A 16,954-nucleotide genomic window follows, 5' to 3' on the forward strand; every position below is an offset into this window, starting at 1 on the left:
ACCTCTCATTCCATGTGTGTCAATGTCGACAAGTTCCTAATTCAGCGTCTAAGGGTGCACGATAAACTTCCTTATCTGCAATTCCTAATGCCATAATTTTTGTTCTATAAAAATTGTATCATTGTATCAATTTTTTTAGGTATTCTGTAATTGTGGCAAGTGCATAATCTTGGCGTTTATACTAATACAGTATAGGTGGTGGTGTTTTTTTTTGTGCATTTAGATCTCTTCTTTGACAATTTTTCTAAGTTGTGCATATGTGCTTTTATGCATACTTTTGTGGTTTAATTAAAGAGTCTTTCTAGTGTGCGGCCATGAGCACACACTAACAACTACTTTTAGTTAGGTGAAAGATTTTGACCGGAGGAGATTTTTGTACAAGCAAGGAGCCATCATTATTAATGGGATGAGAGCTGTAAATGAAAAAGTGGTTGTTAGTGTATGCTCATGGGCACACACTATAAAATCCGTAAATTAAAACACTTTCCCCCTATTGCTCCCTTTGTAACCGAGAGGTTGTGAGAGGCGGACCGCAGACCCCTGAAACAAGGCTGCGAGACGCGGACCTGAGACCCCTCAGAACAAAAATATACTTGTCATGTGAGGGATGGGATGTGACGGGTGTCCCTTTGGTGTGACTTGTAACTGTTTGTGACTGTACCATTTCTATAAGCGCTTAATTTCGGCTTCATAACCCAAACCCGTGAACCCATATTGGCTTTTAGCATGTTGTAGTTGTCTACTGCACTCTCACGGGCACACAAATCAACATTTCTGCACCCTTATAATCTCACCTATTCTTCATCAAGGCCAATCCCCCAAGTCTCCTTCGCGAAATATCAAACCTGTGAGAAACAAATATGAAATCCTGGTTAGTCCTGGCTTTGATGTTGTTGATTGGCGCTGCAAGCAGTGGCCTACTAGTCGACGCTCAATCGATATGCAATGTCTCCGTGGACAGTCTAGTGGCATGCAAACCAGCTGTAACTCAGCCACACCCCACAGCACCTTCAAAGCCATGCTGCACTGCCATATCGCATGCTGATATGAAATGCTTGTGTTCCTACAAGAACTCCACCATGTTGCCTGCTCTCGGGATCGACCCGGAACTTGCTGTGCAGCTTCCAGCCAAGTGCCGGATTCGTAACGCCCCAAAGTGCTAGAATTCACTAGTGAAATTTGAATGCGATTAGCTGCTTCTGCTTCTACTAGATTATGTCTCCACTTTCCTCGTCAATTTAGTATTAATAACAAGTTTATTTGTTTTAATTTTTATTCTTCACTTAATACAGAATAAACTAGTTTCGAATATCAGAATAAACTTCACTCTCAAATAAACTAACAAAATTTGATAATCAACTTTGCTCTCAAATACGCTTAGGGGCCGTTTGGTTAGGAGTATTCAGAAAGGGAAAGATAAGGTAATTAGCCTGATTGATTCCCTTTGTACGTGTTTGTTTGATTGATTCCCTTTGTACGTGTTTGTTTGGTAAAAATCATCATTCCCTTTCCTTTTTTTAGCAGTGTGTTTACCTCATATTGCTCATAACTCATTCCCCACCCCCAATTAGGTATTTGGATTCCCTTTCCTCACATTTTTTCTATTTTGAGTTATAATTCATATTTTAAACAATTAAAATAAAAGATTATCATATAAAGTATTTTTAAGAATTAAAAATAATTTTTAATTTAGTTTTTTAAATTAAATATAATTGTGACATAATTCACATGTTAATTTATTTAAAAAATTAATAGTATGTTTAAATAAATTATATTAATTTATTAGACTGTAAATAAATTATCTTGTTATAGATATGAATACATTTAACTCTTTTGAAATTATATAATATTAAGAAAATCGAATATAAAATTAATCGCACAAATTTTCATTCCGTTTCTGCAACAAAACCAAACAGGTAAAACAATTCAGGATCATTCCTTTCCTTTATCTGTGTTTTCCTTTCTAGATTTCATTCCGTTTCCCCGAAGCGAACCAAACGGCCCCTTACTAAATCTCATCTCATAATTTAATGAACTAGAATCTTAAACAATTACAAATACCAAAGTCTACACTTCACTCTCGAATAAAAATTCTTTGATTATCAAAATACAAAATTAATAGAGTTTATCATTTAGAGACCCTGTGATTTGGTCGATAACAAGTCAATTTATTAATCAGCAAATTTTAAGAAATTTTAACAATGTTTAATTTGATTAGCACTTTGGAGACTCTTTAACGTACTCCCTCCCTCCCCTTTACGTACACTGTTTGCACGCATTTTAAACCTCCTATAAAACATAGTTTCATAATATTTTTTTTTGAAATTTTCTTTTAATAAAAACTTAAATATCAAACTTTTATTCAAAGAAAAAAAAATTAAAAAATATATTAAAAATTAATTTTTTTTTTAAGTATTCTGTAATGGCGGCAAGTGCATAATCTTGGCATTTATACTAATACAGTATAGATGGTGTCGTTTTTTTTTTCGTGCATTTAGATCTCTTCTTTGATAAATTTTTCTAAGTTGTGCATATGTGCCTTTATGTGTACTTTTGTGGTTAAATTAAGAGTAATTGACAGTTTGCAACCCTTAACTTAAGTGCCTTTTTCGATTTGGTTACTTATTTATAATCTTGGCACTATGCAACCCAAAGCTTATAATTTTTAAGCAACCTGCAACCCACGCTCCAACTCCCGTTAAAGTACTAACGGGAGACGTTAAAATGCAAGGCTAAAAATGGAATTTCACTATCTAACCCAGCAGTTGTAACTCAACAATGAAAGATATAATACCATCACATTTGCAGCAATGTAGTTGGAGCATTAACATCAGAAAATAAAATCTCAGCCACAGTTACAGATGAATCAATGTTAAAGGGTAAGGTTGGTGTGCCAACCTTCCAAAAATAAAATCCCAGCAAGCACAAAACAATAATTATAAGAAAGTCTCACAACACATCATCTGCAGCTCCTAGTTTTTCTTCAGCAATTCCTTCTGCTTCTTCTTACCAGCATCTTGCAAATTCTTTAAAGATGTGTACTTCTGCCCTGGTATTGGCTCAACTCCCAAGCACTGTCTAGAAGATGACTGAGCTGGTGGCTTAAATTTTCTGAAGATCCCTCCATGACTGGTTGTATTTACAACCTCAGCTGTTCTCTGGACTTTGTTGGCGGCAGTTGGTTGTTTTGATGCCTCTGCTGGTGGTTGTACTACAGCTTTGGAGTCTTTTCTTTTGTTTGCAGTGCTCCCAGCTTGGTTTGGATCTGTTTTCTGTGAAACAAAAACAGTTTGGTTACTCAAAAACAATGTAAGTAAGTGCTTATATATCAAAGCAAATAGTATAACATGAATGTACCTTTTCTGCAACTGAGGTTCCAGCTTCTTTAGCAGTGCATGTTTTTTTATTATGCCCCTCTTGTTGGCATACACTGCACTTTTTAATGTTAGCAGCCCTTGAGGATCCAGCTCCTTCCTCTCCCCCATCTTCTTTCCTCTTCTTTTCTTCATCAATTTTCTGCAGATTTCAAATTAAATTAGAAACATGGCATAACACCTAAAATAATTTCAAATATAATTAGTACCTTTGTCTGGCAAGTTCTTGCATTGTGCCCCCATTCTGAGCAATAACTGCATTTGAGAGAGGTTCCAGTCCTCTTGAGCATACTTGGGTTGTTCTCCCTTGTCTGAACTATATCAGATTTTTTGTCTCGCTTCTTTTTCGGCCTACCAGGAGCTGTTCTTGTTTTTGGAGGTAATATTGGAGTTTCAAATGTTTCCTCCCAAAATTCCTCCCCATTTAAAGGTTCAAGAATGTGGCCGTATACCCTCAGATAGTATTCTTTCTTGTGGCATTCATGCATATAGTCCAGTGGATTTTCTTTTAAAAAGAATATGCATGAACATGAGTGAAAACATGGAATACCTGTTAATTGCCACTTTTTACAAGCACAGGATCGATTCTGCAGGTCCACCACAATTTGATGGCCTCCATCACTCATGGTCACAAGAAATTTGTGGCCTCCATTCCAAGTTGGCCTTGCATTTGCAGCCAATTCCATAGATCTGGTTCAAGATTTTTAAGTAATAGTAATTAGTCCAAGTAGCATATAACATAAAATTTAAACAACAGAAGTAGTAAAGTAGTTACTTGTGCAACTTCTTAAGAGGTTTTGTGCAGAAGATAGTGTCCCTCTTGTCCATTTTTGTCAGCCTCTTGCAGATCCTCTCCATACATGTATTTTGAATTCCAATGAACATTGTAACAATCCCCATACCTCTAAACTTGTTGATTGCATTGTTGAAAACTTCACAGTTGTTATTAACGAACATGTCACTCTTGCAAATATCTCTAAAAGCTGATCTACTCCACTGTGACTTTGGCTTGGCTGCTAACCAGTCGTAAGCCCTTGGTGCTAACTGATAATATGCATCAATTGAAATTATGTGAAATTATGTGAATCAATATATGTGTGTGCTAATATTATGTGTGTGCTAATATTATGTGTGTGCTAATATTATTTGTGTGCTAATATTATGTGCTGATTAAATTATGATTTAATACCTTCTTAAGAGCCTCCATATTTTGGTTGAAATGGTAAGGGGTTGTTGACCTAGCAGCAGACCAGAGGAGCCTTCTAACTCCAATTCCTTTATGTTCTTTCCACAGATTCTTGTAGAGATGCATTACGCAAAAGCGATGCTCTGCTTCAGGGACCTCAGTTTCAAGAGCCCTAACTAAACCCTTCTGTCTATCACAGATGAAGGTGTAAGATCCTGGATTCTCCATGTGAAGGTCCTCTTTAAGCAATCTGATAAACCATTCCCAGCTATCGTTGTTTTCTGCTTCAACCTGGGCCCAACAAATTGGATACATCCCATCATTCGGGTCTGTACCAACAGCAGTCAGCAAAATTCCTCCTAACGGACCCTTTAAATGGCATCCATCTAATCCAATGATTGGTCTGCAGCCATCTAAGAACCCTTCCTTTAGTGGACCTAGGCAAACATAGAATCTTTTAAACCTTGTACAGGTTCCACCTTCTTCAGCTTGCTCAGTCATAATCTTCACTGTGGAGGATGGCATTTGTCTTTTGATTTCATTTGCATATGCAAAGATTTTTGCATACTCCATCTCATGATTTCCAAGGATATTATCCCTAGCCTTCTTCAGTGCTCTGTACACCATAGACAATGAAACTTGACATTTCAAGTCATTAACAACTCTGGCATGAAATGCTTGTGTTGGCCATTCTGGGTTCAATCGGATTTCGTCCTCATATTCCTTTGCAATCCAGGTGGAATTAATACATTTCTGCACCCATGTAGGATTGCAAGTATGTCTGTTAATCAGTGTCTTAATTTGTATGTTCTCTGTCCTTTGCTGCTTGATACCATAGCACCTCCATTGACAACCCTCACTGCAAACCCATTTTATAATGTTTTTAAAATTCTTCTTCAACCGGATAGGCCTTTGTTGGACTATGGCATGTTTCCTCACTGCAGCTCTGAATACTGCTCCATTTGCAAAAAGCATGCCTGCAGCCACATGATCATCATCTTTAGTGGTTTCAGCATCTTCATTAGCCACATGATCTTCATTGTTTCCAGCATCTTCATTAGCCACATTTTTTTCTTCAGTGCTCTGTTGTTTTTCACTGCCTCTCTTAGCTTTTTTCCTTGCCACTGTCTTCTTCTTCACTGTCTTCCCTTTCATTGACTTTGAATTCTCATGTTTTTCTTCAACCTGACTTGGTTGGCTTTCAGGAGGACCATCCTCATCAGTAATGATGACTGGAGTGTCCTCTGTATTTTTGAACAGTCCCTGAAAAAAAATGATACACAGGTCATACACTTTTACATATGAAAATTACAGTTTACATATGAAAATTTACATGTGTACATACCCTCAACATTGAATATCTTCCTCTTTTCCTTGTCCTGTAGGGTGGATTAGGTGGGGGTATTCTCCTCCTTTTTGGTGGGACTTTCTCTACTTCACTGTCACTAGAATCCAGGTTTGAAGAGTCACCTTCCCAACTCAGCTCTTCTTCTTTTTTCTTAGATGGATTTACCCCTTTATCCCCACCAGCAGGCTCACCTACATATCCTACCTCCTCTCTCATTTCTTCTATCCTCTCAATCCTTTGATCCTCGGCTAATTGAGTTAATGAAAAGTTATCCCAACCATCACCTACAACTTCATCAAGTGGCTCATCTGTGGTATATATGTTCAAGCATCTAGAATATGCAGTGAAAACACTAATTGATTCCACTTCCTCATCACTGACAATTGGCATAATCCCCTTCGACAACTCTGTATCAGGAATACAAAACCAAAGGCAAAATTCTCCTAACACTAACCCCAGCTCTGTCAGCATAGACTCCATATCAATTAGACGAAAATCCACAACTTCACACATATCAAAATACCTAATTTCACCTCCAACATAACTATCAAGATTGTCATCAAACCTCCCACCATAATGCACTTTAATAGTAAAATATCTTGAATCCTCTGTTTTTGAACATACATATAGGTAAAAATATGTTAAAAAAGGACACTTTAGGATGCACGTGATAACAGATTGAGTAAAAAAATGCTTGCTCCTTCAATTCAGACAATATATAAGCATAAAGGGACCACCACATACTATAAAAAGCACCACACTATATAAACCCAACTAGATTGAACTATACAGTAAACAATTAGAACTCTGAACACATAAATCCTAGAGTAATATACTATCAATTACGGGCATATCCACATGAATCATACAAGGAAATCACTGAACACAAAGCATGCATATACAAAGGAGGAAAAAGGGGGAATTTGGGAGATGATGTACCTCCATATTTTGGGGTTTCGTCGCCAGGAGCAAGAATAGGCTCTGGAATCACCGGCGCATCACTACCAGCGGGCAGTCGCTTGCTCCAGAACTCAACTGGAACTTCAAGCCAGCTAGGGTTCTCTCCAAAAACGCGACCATCTATCCTCAATCTACCTCTCATTGTGTTGAATCAACAGTCGTTTTACTCTCACTCGATCACTCGATCAACAGCTAGGGTTTGTTGCTTCAATCAGTCGATAGAGAAAAAGGGGGGAATTTGGAGATGATGTTGGGCGGGGAGAAATGGTTGCGTCTTCTCGAGACTCAACTGTTTTATTCTAAAGCTATTAAACATAACAGTCAAACGAGGTTGACTGTTAACTTTCAACGGGAGTTCGACAGCGGGTTGCAGGTTGGTTAAAATTTATAAGATATGGGTTGCATAGTGCCAAGATTATAAATAAGTAACCAAATCGAAAAAGGCACTTAAGTTAAGGGTTGCAAACTGTCAATTACTCTTAAATTAAAGAGTCTTTTTAGTGTGCATTATTAGTGTGCGGCCATGAGCACACACTAACAAAGTACTTTTAGTTAGTTGGAAGATTTTGATTGGAGGAGATTTTTGTACAAGCTATGGGGCCATCATTATTAATGAGATGAGAGTCAATAGAAATCCACTATCTTATGAAAAAGTGGTTGTTCGTGTATGCTCATGGACACACACTAGAAAATCCGTAAACTAAACATCAAATCGTGACCTTTTCCCCACAGTTATTTGCTCCCTTTGTAACCAAAAGGTTGTGAGAGGCGGACTGCAGACCCCTGAAACAAGGCTGTGAGACGCGGACCTGAGACCCCTTGAACAAAACTATATATGTCATGTGAGGGATGGGATGTGACGGGTGTCCCTTTGGTGTGACTTGTAACTGTTTGTGACTGTGTACCATTTCTATAAGCGCTTAATTTCGGCTACAGAACCCAAACCCGTGAAACCATCTTGGCTTTTAGCATGTTGTAGTTGTCTACTGCACTCTCACGGGCACACAAATCAACATTTCTGCACCCTTTATAATCTCACCTGTTCTTCATCAAGGCCTCGGACCAATCCCCCCTTCCACTACACGATCAAGAACTCTCCTTCGCGAGATACTAAACCTGTGAGAAACAAATATGCAGTCCTGGTTAGTCCTGGCTTTGATGCTTTTCATTGGCACTGCAAGCAGTGGCCTACTAGTCGATGCTCAATCGATATGCAATGTCTCCTTGGACAGCCTAATGGCATGCAAACCAGCTGTAACTCAGCCACACCCAACAGCACCTTCAAAACCATGCTGCGCTGCCATATCGCATGCTGATATGAAGTGCTTGTGTTCCTACAAGAACAACACCATGTTGCCTGCAGCTCTCGGGATCGACCCGGAACTTGCTGTGCAGCTTCCAGCCAAGTGCCGGATTCGTAACGCCCCCAAGTGCTAGAATTCACTGTTGAAATTCGAATGCGAGCAGCTGCTTCTGCTTCTACTAGATTATGTCTAGGGTACTGTGAGTCTGTGAACGTTACTTTTCATCTGTTCTGGTGTACTAATGAATCAAGAAATCTGTTCTGATGATTTCTCGTTATTGTTGTAAAGAGTTCATGATTATATGTACTTTCGCAGTGGCGGAACCAGAGGGGGCTAGGGGATGCTAGAGCCCCCCTAACCTCTTAAAAACAGTGTATATTTTTTTTTCAGCCCCCGCTGAATTATTCATGTCTGTATAATTTAGGATGCTTAGAGCGAGTTCAAGAGATACCTTATAACATGTCCTAAGTCATAAGTTAGGAGATTTGATAAAAAATGTTGATCCAACAATGACATGCCTTATATTATTAGGACAACCTCTTGAAGCTTTATTTATAAGGCACCTCTCTCTCCTTGCTCTATCTTATATATTATAATAAATTTTTATACATACTCTCTTTCTCTCTCTGCTTTGGACTTACTCTTAACCTAAAGAGATTTTTATTAACAAATACATTCAAACAGAATAAGTCATACTCACACACTTGACACTACTCTAACTCAGCTTCTCACTGTGATAAATTCATTTAGCAGTGAATGGATTCGCCACAACCTGCTCAGTCCCGGCGGCCGTCTCCTAATGCCCATAGCCCGCAGGGCCTGCAACCTGCTCTCTCCGACTCTTCCTGCCTTCAGTAGGCTTAATATTTCCGGCAATGGGGTTTTTGTGAGAAGGACAAACTGGGCCCTTAGTGCACTTTGAACAACGTTCTCTTTGAGGCCTTTTAACCAATCAATACGTGCAACCTAGAGAGATGACCGTCTCCCTTTGATGAATGTGGTATCGAGGTTCGGTATCCAAATTTCAATCGGTCCTTTACAAATTTGAGCCCCCCTGAATTTCATTCCTGTTTCCGCCACTGTACTTTCGAGTTTCGACGACATCAAGCAATAGCGAAGGCAGAAGTTCTTGCCTTATAAGTCGATATCATGGTTTTTAGAAATGTACGCAATTCGATTCTAAGTGGTTATCGGCTAAAAACTAAACAAATTCGCATATCATTGGTCATATAAAATTTCCAAGGTGAAATCGACAAATCGTGGTTTATAGTTTATATACGATCCAGTTTGTTGCCATCTTTAAAAAAAATCAAACTTTTTACCACAAATTAATAATATAATTTTATTTCAGTTTCTACACAAATCAATAATAATTAAATTTTATAAAAAAGAAAGTTTAAATAATTAATCAAACTATGTTTTATAGGATATTTAAAATTTGTATCAGGCCCGTTCTAGTTCTCTAAAATAAGAAACCTAGTTGGCATGGTGAGTATGTTTGGCATATTTTGATTTATTTTATTTAAAAAAATCATTTATTTATGCAAAAAGTACATAAATATGTATATTTAAAAATTAACAAATTATTTGCAAATAATAAATATGGAATACTCCTGACAAAAAAAAATATGAAATACTTGTTAGATATTATTCACCGAAAAATATTTCATAAATATATATTTTTTTAAATAAATCCTTATTATTTTATCCCGTAAACATGCTCGTAGATGCATTAATATCTTCTTATTTTATCTGGTTTGAAATACACCAAAACCAAAACAGTGCTCCCTATTTCTTCTTCTTCTTGTTCCGGGGTCTCGTGATGCGACGACGTTGAAGTTCACTACAGTATTCAACTATTCAAAGTATTATGGCAAGACATTGCTCAACGTTTTCTCGTATCGGTAGATGCAAATACTTTTCTTATGTGAGATGTGTGATGTGTCTCCACTTTCCTCGTTCATTTGGTATTAATAGCTAGTTTATTTATTTTAATTTTTATTCTTCAACTAATATAGAATTAACTAGTTCTCGAATATCAGAATAAATCTCACTCTCAAATGAACTTACAAATTTTGATAATTAACTTTGCTCTCAAATACATTTACTAAATCTCATAATTTAATGAACTAGAATCTTAAATCATTATTACAAATACCAAAGTCTACACTTCACTCTCGAATAAAAATTCTTTAATTATCAAAATACAAAATTAATACAAGTATCATTTAGAGACCCTGTGATTTGGTTGATAACAAGTCAATTCATTAATCAGACCACCTAGAATCTGTGACATGCTCCCTCCGTCCCAAAAAGATTGAACTGCTTTGACTTTCATGAAAATTAAAAAATTAAATTAGTTGAAAAGTTGGTAAAGTGATTGGACCCATCAAAATTTTAAGAGTAATAATTTGAAATAGTGGAGAAAAGTAATGGGTGTAATAGTGTTTATATTATTATAGAATAGAGATAGTTGAAGAAGTAGTGGGTGTAATACTGAAAAGTAGTGTTCAAAAATAGTAAGCGTAATAAGTTTTTTTTTTGAGACGTCCAAAAAAAAATAAGTGTCAATTAAAATGGGACGGAGGGAGTATAATACTACGTGCTACAATGCAGTGTGTACAAATTTTAAGAAATTTCAACAATGTTTAATTTTATTAGCATTTGGAGACTCTTTTAACGTACTAGAAAATTGGAATTGGCATATATACTTATATTAATATAAAATAGATTAAAACGATTGATAGCTCAAAAATTATAATCAAATATTTTATTTTATACCATAATAATTGTCAAATGACAAATAATATAGTCTGTTCGGACAGCGAGTGGGGACATTTCGTTGAAATTTCAATCCTACCATTTTATTTTTCAAAAAATAAAAAAAAAATCGAGAGGATTGGAAACTAGTTTTGACCCAATCCGATCCTCTCTGTCTCTCTCCGTTTTCTCCGATCATATTCTCCGATCTGCTCATCTCCCCGACGTCGTTTTGATCCACTCAAACAATGATTACGATACCGTATATAACCGCTTTAACTACATATTTCAGCTATGGATTGCTCTTTGCTTTCGGTCAGTTTCGTGATTTCTTTCGTAAGATCTTCGATTGGTGGCGCGGTAACAATCTCCAGGTACATCTCTCTCTCTCTCTCTCTCTCTCTCTCTCTCTCTCTCTCTCTCTTCCCTCCCTCCCTCTCTCTCTCCCTCACCCACTCTCCCTCCCCTGTGTATTTTAATTATTGTTTACTTTATATTATATTCTGTATTTTCGAGTTCTGTTATGTTTTGAATAAATTATTTGATGTCATGCTTGTATTGATCTCATTTGTGATCTACCTTATGTATTGATTTCACCTCATTTACCTGCATGTATGTATATATCAAGGTCGTATCGTGCTGTATTTTTTTCGATATTGTGATGCTTTTAGTATGTTATTAGATATTATGCTTAACATTTGTTGATCTAATTAATTATATCAAGGTCGTGTTATGCTGTATCATTTTGGATTTTGTGTTTTTTTTGGTACTGTACTATAATTTGAAGTTATGCTTGGGAGATTTAATGATCTGATCCGATTTACGTACGTGTTTTTGTTAGGGTTATGCTCCAATCGTCTTAGGCCTTGAGGACTTTTATACTCGCCGGTTGTATCTTCGTATCCAGGTATATTTGATGCTCCGAATTCGGATTTTGTGTAGGATCAAACTGATTTTCTGTTTAGTTTTTGAGTCTGTTGCCATGCTCCAGCTAATTAATTGTGGAAGGTAATATTATTTATTAATGTGTAGGACTGTTTTGGTCGGCCAATATCGAGTCCTCCCGATGCTTGGGTTAATGTGGTGGAGCGTGTCTCCAAGGACAATAACAAGACACTAAAGTGAGTTTGAAAGTGTATTTATTGTAATAGCTTCATTTCTACATAAAGTTTGCATATAAATGGTCAACAGTTTCCTCCTGTTCAACAGTTATTTTGTTTTTCCCTCTACATACACTAGTTTGTTCAAGGCAGTTTTGCAATTCTAACCATTTTACTGCCAAATCTTTGTGCTGGACAGGCGAACAACTAATGTTAGCAGATGTCTCAACTTGGGATCATACAATTACCTTGGCTTTGCTGCGGCAGATGAATACTGCACGCCCCGGGTTATTGATTCTATGAAGAAGTTTTCTCCCAGTACCTGCAGTACTCGTACTGATGGAGGTAGCATCATCATTAGCTAGAAACATTAACATATATGTTTTCGCTTATTTATGAGCTAACTTGCTTATCAAACTAGGCACGACAACATTGCATACTGAACTGGAGGAATGTGTTGCTGATTTTGTTGGCAAGCCAGCTGCTTTAGTGACTGGAATGGGCTATGCAACAAACTCTGCTATCCTTCCTTCCTTGATTGGAAAGGTATTGCTCAATGTTCATTCAATATGTAACAGGCACATTGCATCAAATTTTGAGCTCTCACACTTAATATGATTATCAACAGGGAGGTTTGATAATTAGTGATTCTCTAAACCACAACTCTATAGTAAACGGTGCTAGGGGGTCCGGAGCTACAGTTAGAGTTTTTCAACACAACAGTAAGCTCTATTATCATGTTTAAATGTCGCAAGAGAATCCTAAATTTTAAAAGCCATTTAAGAGTTGTATGCATGTTTATTTTTTAGTTCTCACTTGGTCCCTAATTTTTTGGTCTCTAATTTTTTTAGTGTATAAATTATGCAGCTCCATCCCACTTAGAAAGTGTTTTGAGAGAAAATATTGCCGAAGGACAACCTAGAACACATAGACCATGGAAAAAAATTATGGTTATTGTTGAGGGTATATACAGCATGGAAGGAGAACTGTGCAAACTTCCTGAGATTGTTGCAATTTGCAAGAAATACAAGGTAAAGCATTAATTATATACTTATATATTACTGAATATGGTCTGTCATCCTGATTGCTACTCTGTCATTTTCTAGTGGGTGCCTCATATAGTATATATTTTGGGCTTTTATTGTAATTGATAATCCTGTAGTAACCTATATGTTTGAATGGTCCAACCATCCACACATGGTATTGAACTCAGGACCCATGCCATGGATGGGTTATCACTAGGTTTATTAATAATTGTGATAACTTACAGCTGTCGAAGACTCAGAGTTAACTTTTTTTCCTCCAGGCATATGTATATTTAGACGAGGCTCACAGCATTGGAGCAATCGGTAAAACAGGAAGGGGTGTTTGTGAGCTTTTAGGTGTTGACACTGCTGATGTGGATATCATGATGGGAACTTTTACCAAGTCATTTGGATCATGTGGTGGCTATATTGCTGGATCGAAAGTTAGTCTTTTTTCATCTTTCCTTGAGCTTCCTTCATAATTTGATTAATGGCATGATATGGTTACATTGCATCTAAAACCCGTTCAATTGTGTTGCATATTGTTTGAAATTATGTGAGCCATATCGAATTCACATTGCTGTGATTCGTATCATTACTTGGAAAATGTTTATCTTGCCAATTAAATAACTCACTGCAGTTCATGTGTGAACATAACTGTATAAGGAAATATGCTGCAGCTGTAACTTGCAATAAATGTAATGTATATAGTACTTTCCAGAGGCAAATTGACAAGGCAAAGGTTCTTATTAGTTATTAGTAACTTTGTGCACTGTTTTCTGTTGTCTGTCATTTATGGATTTTTAGATGCTGGTGAATAGAATGGGTTATGGACTTTGTTTACATAACTATTATCTTGCGAATTATTTTCAGGAAGTTATTCAGTATTTAAAGCACACTTGCCCGGCACATCTATATGCCACATCGATATCACCTCCAGCTGCTCAGCAGATAATTTCTGCAATAAAGGTTATACTTGGGCAGGATGGTTCTAATAGAGGTAGGTCTGAGAACTTTGTTGCCTTTCATAAGATGTTTTAATTTAATTCATTAAGTATTAAATAAATGGTAAATACTCATGATTTTAGCACATTGTGTAAACAGGGGCTCAAAAACTTGCAAGAATACGTGAAAACAGCAATTTTTTCAGGTCGGAGCTTCAGAAGATGGGATTTGAGGTCCTAGGAGACAATGACTCTCCTGTTATGCCAATAATGCTATATAATCCAGCAAAAATTCCTGCTTTTTCGCGGGAGTGCCTTAAACAAAATGCAAGTTTCTTTCTACAGTCGTTTAGAAATTTTATATAACACTTTCTTATAGCTCTTCTGCTTATTATATATGAAAAATTCCTCAATTTATTTCTTTTTTGAGGCTATTGTTTATTTATTTCTGCTTAAATTACCGTTAGCTTTGCTGAATGCTCGCATCATTTTTGTCTTTTGCAGTTGGCTGTAGTGACTGTTGCTTTTCCAGCTACCCCTCTGTTGTTAGCCAGGGCACGCATATGCCTTTCTGCTGCTCACACAAGGGAAGATATGATTAAAGCATTAAAGGTACTTCTGAATTCTTCCGACTTGAATAGCCTAATAATTTTACATTCTTCCTTTAACACAGATTTAATGAAAGACCTTGGAATTTTTAGGATTCCTTGTCATCAGGCTTACAGTTTTCTGTTACTAAAACTAATACTATAATCATGAAGTTCTCATGTTAGTGTTTTAAACCTGTAAATATACCACTTCTTTGCAGACTGTTTTATTTTTTATCAAGGATAGTGGAGGACAAAATTTAGTCACTGTTATTGTGTTGAGTTTGAAGCTTATATATTGAAAAGTGCCACAGCAAATTAAATTGGCTTTCTTATGTTTATGTCTTGTTGTGAGGCACTTGACAAAACTGTTAGTTTGCACTCCTCCTGGCTCCTTCCGCTTTATAGTTAATATTTGTAACTTTAAAAAAAGAACATGAATTATCCTCCATGATATACTCTGTTTATGTTTTCCTGCAAAATGCAAATGTGACTGTACTGTAGAAGCTATGAACTTTTTACTCGATGTAATCTTAATTAAAAGAACATGCTTGTGTTCTAAATCCTTCGAATTTTGTCAGGTCATCAGTAGTGTTGGTGACATGATTGGTATAAAATACTTTCCTGCTGAACCAAAGAAACCGCAGTTGGAAGATGGCCCTGTGAAATTGGACTAATTTTTCCAAATTTTTGTTAGTTGAAGTTGTCAACGGTCCGACAAAGCTTAGATTTGTCTGTTCTGCTGTCAAGTACGAGTATTGGCTGGCATTACCTGGTTGTGATCTGTTATAGTTTGAAATATCTTTTGTAAGTATGCAGCTTGCGTCTCTTGTATCCATTCTGGTTACCTCTATTTATCTTATGGGAATTGTATTTTTTAATTTCCCATAGAAATGCCCCCCAGCAGGAGGGCATCTTTATGGTGGAACAAGCTGTGGGCAATGTACTCGCTGTATAATGGCCTGACACGCATTTTAAGCCTGTTATAGAATGTAGTTTCATAAATTGTTTTAATTTTTTTATCTTCTGAATAAAATCTAATGTTTAAATATTTATAAAAAAGGAAAATTTTAAAAGTAATTTATGAAATTATATTATATATGCATCTTGAAATGCGTGTCAAATAATGCAAAAGTAATTGTAAAGAAAGGAGAGTGACGGTGGGAGTATAACGGAGGTCTGAAATAGGTCATGTACTTCTCTACTTTTATAATGATATAAGTATTTGGGTCTTTCTGGTGTATGTATATGACACATGTTGACAATGATTTTTTATTTAGGTGGGAGATTTTAATTGGTGAGGTTTTTTGTTCATGCAGGGGCACTATTATTAATGGAATAGGAGCCGATAAGAATCCACCATTTAGCTAAAAAATGATTGTTAGTGTATGTTCATGGACCCGTACTAGAAAATCTGCAAGTTATTTAAGTATGCATTCTACTGAAGTCTCATTAATAAACGAACCCTAAACCTGCAAAACAGCCAGAGAGCTTGACTAGCAAGTTAATTATGAGCAAGAGCTGGCTGAAAATTCTCATCGTGTCTTGTACTTTTAGGGGGGCGGGGGACTTTCATCTTTTGGGTTCATAATGATCCCCCTTTCATCTTTTGGGTCATAATGATAAATCCATGTGAGATAAGGGCCTATTTGTGAAGAAAAATTTATATAACTCGACTTTTTTTTTTGAAATTAACTGTTAGGTCCAAAGTATCGTAGAAGGGGGGGTTGAATACGATACTCACTACAATTTAAAATTCTTTCGAATCTTGCGGATAAACAAATTGCAGTCCTGTAATGGGTTTCGTGTTCCGGATATTTATTAGGTCGGTTTCTGAGGATATGAAAATATTAAACCAACACACAATATTTTCAAGGTATATCTGTATATTGATAAATACCTCGAAGGTGCTATAAATCCAAACCCGAAGGTTCGGCTACAATGGCCACTACTCTCAATATTACAAACTCTAACCACTACTGATATTTCTATTACAAAGCTAGGCTAGGGTGTGTGTATAGTGGGAGTAGCCGTGCCGAGCACTTGGCCATTTCATCCCGAAGGATGATGTAAATTGTGAGAACCACAATCACATATTTATAGGCTTTCATAAACTAACCATGGTTAACGAGTTCGTCCTGGACGACTTGAGTTCGTCCTGGACGAATTCAATTTAACTGTGGTTAAATTGAATCGTCCAAATAAAAACTAACTCCAAAGATGTAAGCTTGCGCCACTTGAAAGTCAAAGGTGGCGCTTTGGTCAAAACTTGCGCTCATAAGCAAAGTTGCGCCTGTAGTGAGCTTTACTGAATGTATGTCACTTAGAATATTTTCACCAAAAGAAACTTGCGCCAATATTGTCCA

General features: G+C 36.6%; 3 protein-coding genes and 1 long non-coding RNA gene across 4 annotated transcripts; 3 read left to right on the forward strand and 1 right to left on the reverse strand.

Moving 5' to 3' along the window:
• The first annotated feature begins 745 nt into the window (after positions 1-745).
• Positions 746-1,269, forward strand: LOC135146970 (putative lipid-transfer protein DIR1). The gene has a single exon (XM_064079001.1). The coding sequence runs from the start codon at positions 861-863 to the stop codon at positions 1,161-1,163; it is 303 nt and encodes a 100-aa protein (XP_063935071.1). The 5' UTR covers positions 746-860; the 3' UTR covers positions 1,164-1,269.
• Positions 1,270-2,805: 1,536 nt separating this feature from the next.
• LOC108226911 (uncharacterized) lies at positions 2,806-7,757 on the reverse strand. The gene is made up of 7 exons (XM_017401907.2): positions 6,848-7,757; positions 5,906-6,516; positions 4,564-5,823; positions 4,150-4,418; positions 3,584-4,064; positions 3,358-3,516; positions 2,806-3,272 (listed from the first exon to the last, which is right to left on the reverse strand). Exons 1-7 carry the CDS (start codon positions 7,008-7,010, stop codon positions 2,973-2,975), a joined length of 3,243 nt encoding a protein of 1,080 aa, XP_017257396.2. The 5' UTR covers positions 7,011-7,757; the 3' UTR covers positions 2,806-2,972.
• Positions 7,758-8,342: 585 nt separating this feature from the next.
• LOC135147053 (uncharacterized) lies at positions 8,343-9,446 on the forward strand. The gene is made up of 2 exons (XR_010284455.1): positions 8,343-8,486; positions 9,265-9,446. It is a non-coding gene; the product is annotated as an uncharacterized LOC135147053 (long non-coding RNA).
• Positions 9,447-10,992: 1,546 nt separating this feature from the next.
• LOC108227782 (long chain base biosynthesis protein 2b) lies at positions 10,993-15,593 on the forward strand. Its single transcript, XM_017403123.2, has 12 exons — positions 10,993-11,306; positions 11,774-11,839; positions 11,965-12,053; positions 12,232-12,377; positions 12,454-12,578; positions 12,661-12,754; positions 12,900-13,063; positions 13,339-13,500; positions 13,931-14,057; positions 14,162-14,328; positions 14,506-14,613; positions 15,170-15,593. Exons 1-12 carry the CDS (start codon positions 11,181-11,183, stop codon positions 15,263-15,265), a joined length of 1,470 nt encoding a protein of 489 aa, XP_017258612.1. The 5' UTR covers positions 10,993-11,180; the 3' UTR covers positions 15,266-15,593.
• Positions 15,594-16,954: the final 1,361 nt, after the last annotated feature.

The sequence above is a fragment of the Daucus carota genome, chromosome 6 (assembly GCF_001625215.2).
Source record: "Daucus carota subsp. sativus chromosome 6, DH1 v3.0, whole genome shotgun sequence".
NCBI lineage: Eukaryota > Viridiplantae > Streptophyta > Magnoliopsida > Apiales > Apiaceae > Daucus > Daucus carota.

Bases quoted from the DNA above. Each gene is read 5' to 3' on its own strand.
- LOC135146970 (XM_064079001.1), top strand. From the start codon at position 861: ATGAAATCCTGGTTAGTCCTGGCTTTGATGTTGTTGATTGGCGCTGCA.
- LOC108227782 (XM_017403123.2), top strand. From the start codon at position 11,181: ATGATTACGATACCGTATATAACCGCTTTAACTACATATTTCAGCTAT. The intron at 12,378-12,453 runs GTAGCATCATCA...TTATCAAACTAG, and splicing joins CAGTACTCGTACTGATGGAG to GCACGACAACATTGCATACT. The intron at 13,501-13,930 runs GTTAGTCTTTTT...AATTATTTTCAG, and splicing joins GCTATATTGCTGGATCGAAA to GAAGTTATTCAGTATTTAAA.
- LOC108226911 (XM_017401907.2), bottom strand. From the start codon at position 7,010: ATGAGAGGTAGATTGAGGATAGATGGTCGCGTTTTTGGAGAGAACCCT. The intron at 6,517-6,847 runs GTACATCATCTC...GTTCAAAAACAG, and splicing joins CGAAACCCCAAAATATGGAG to AGGATTCAAGATATTTTACT. The intron at 3,273-3,357 runs GTACATTCATGT...TTTGTTTCACAG, and splicing joins GAACCTCAGTTGCAGAAAAG to AAAACAGATCCAAACCAAGC.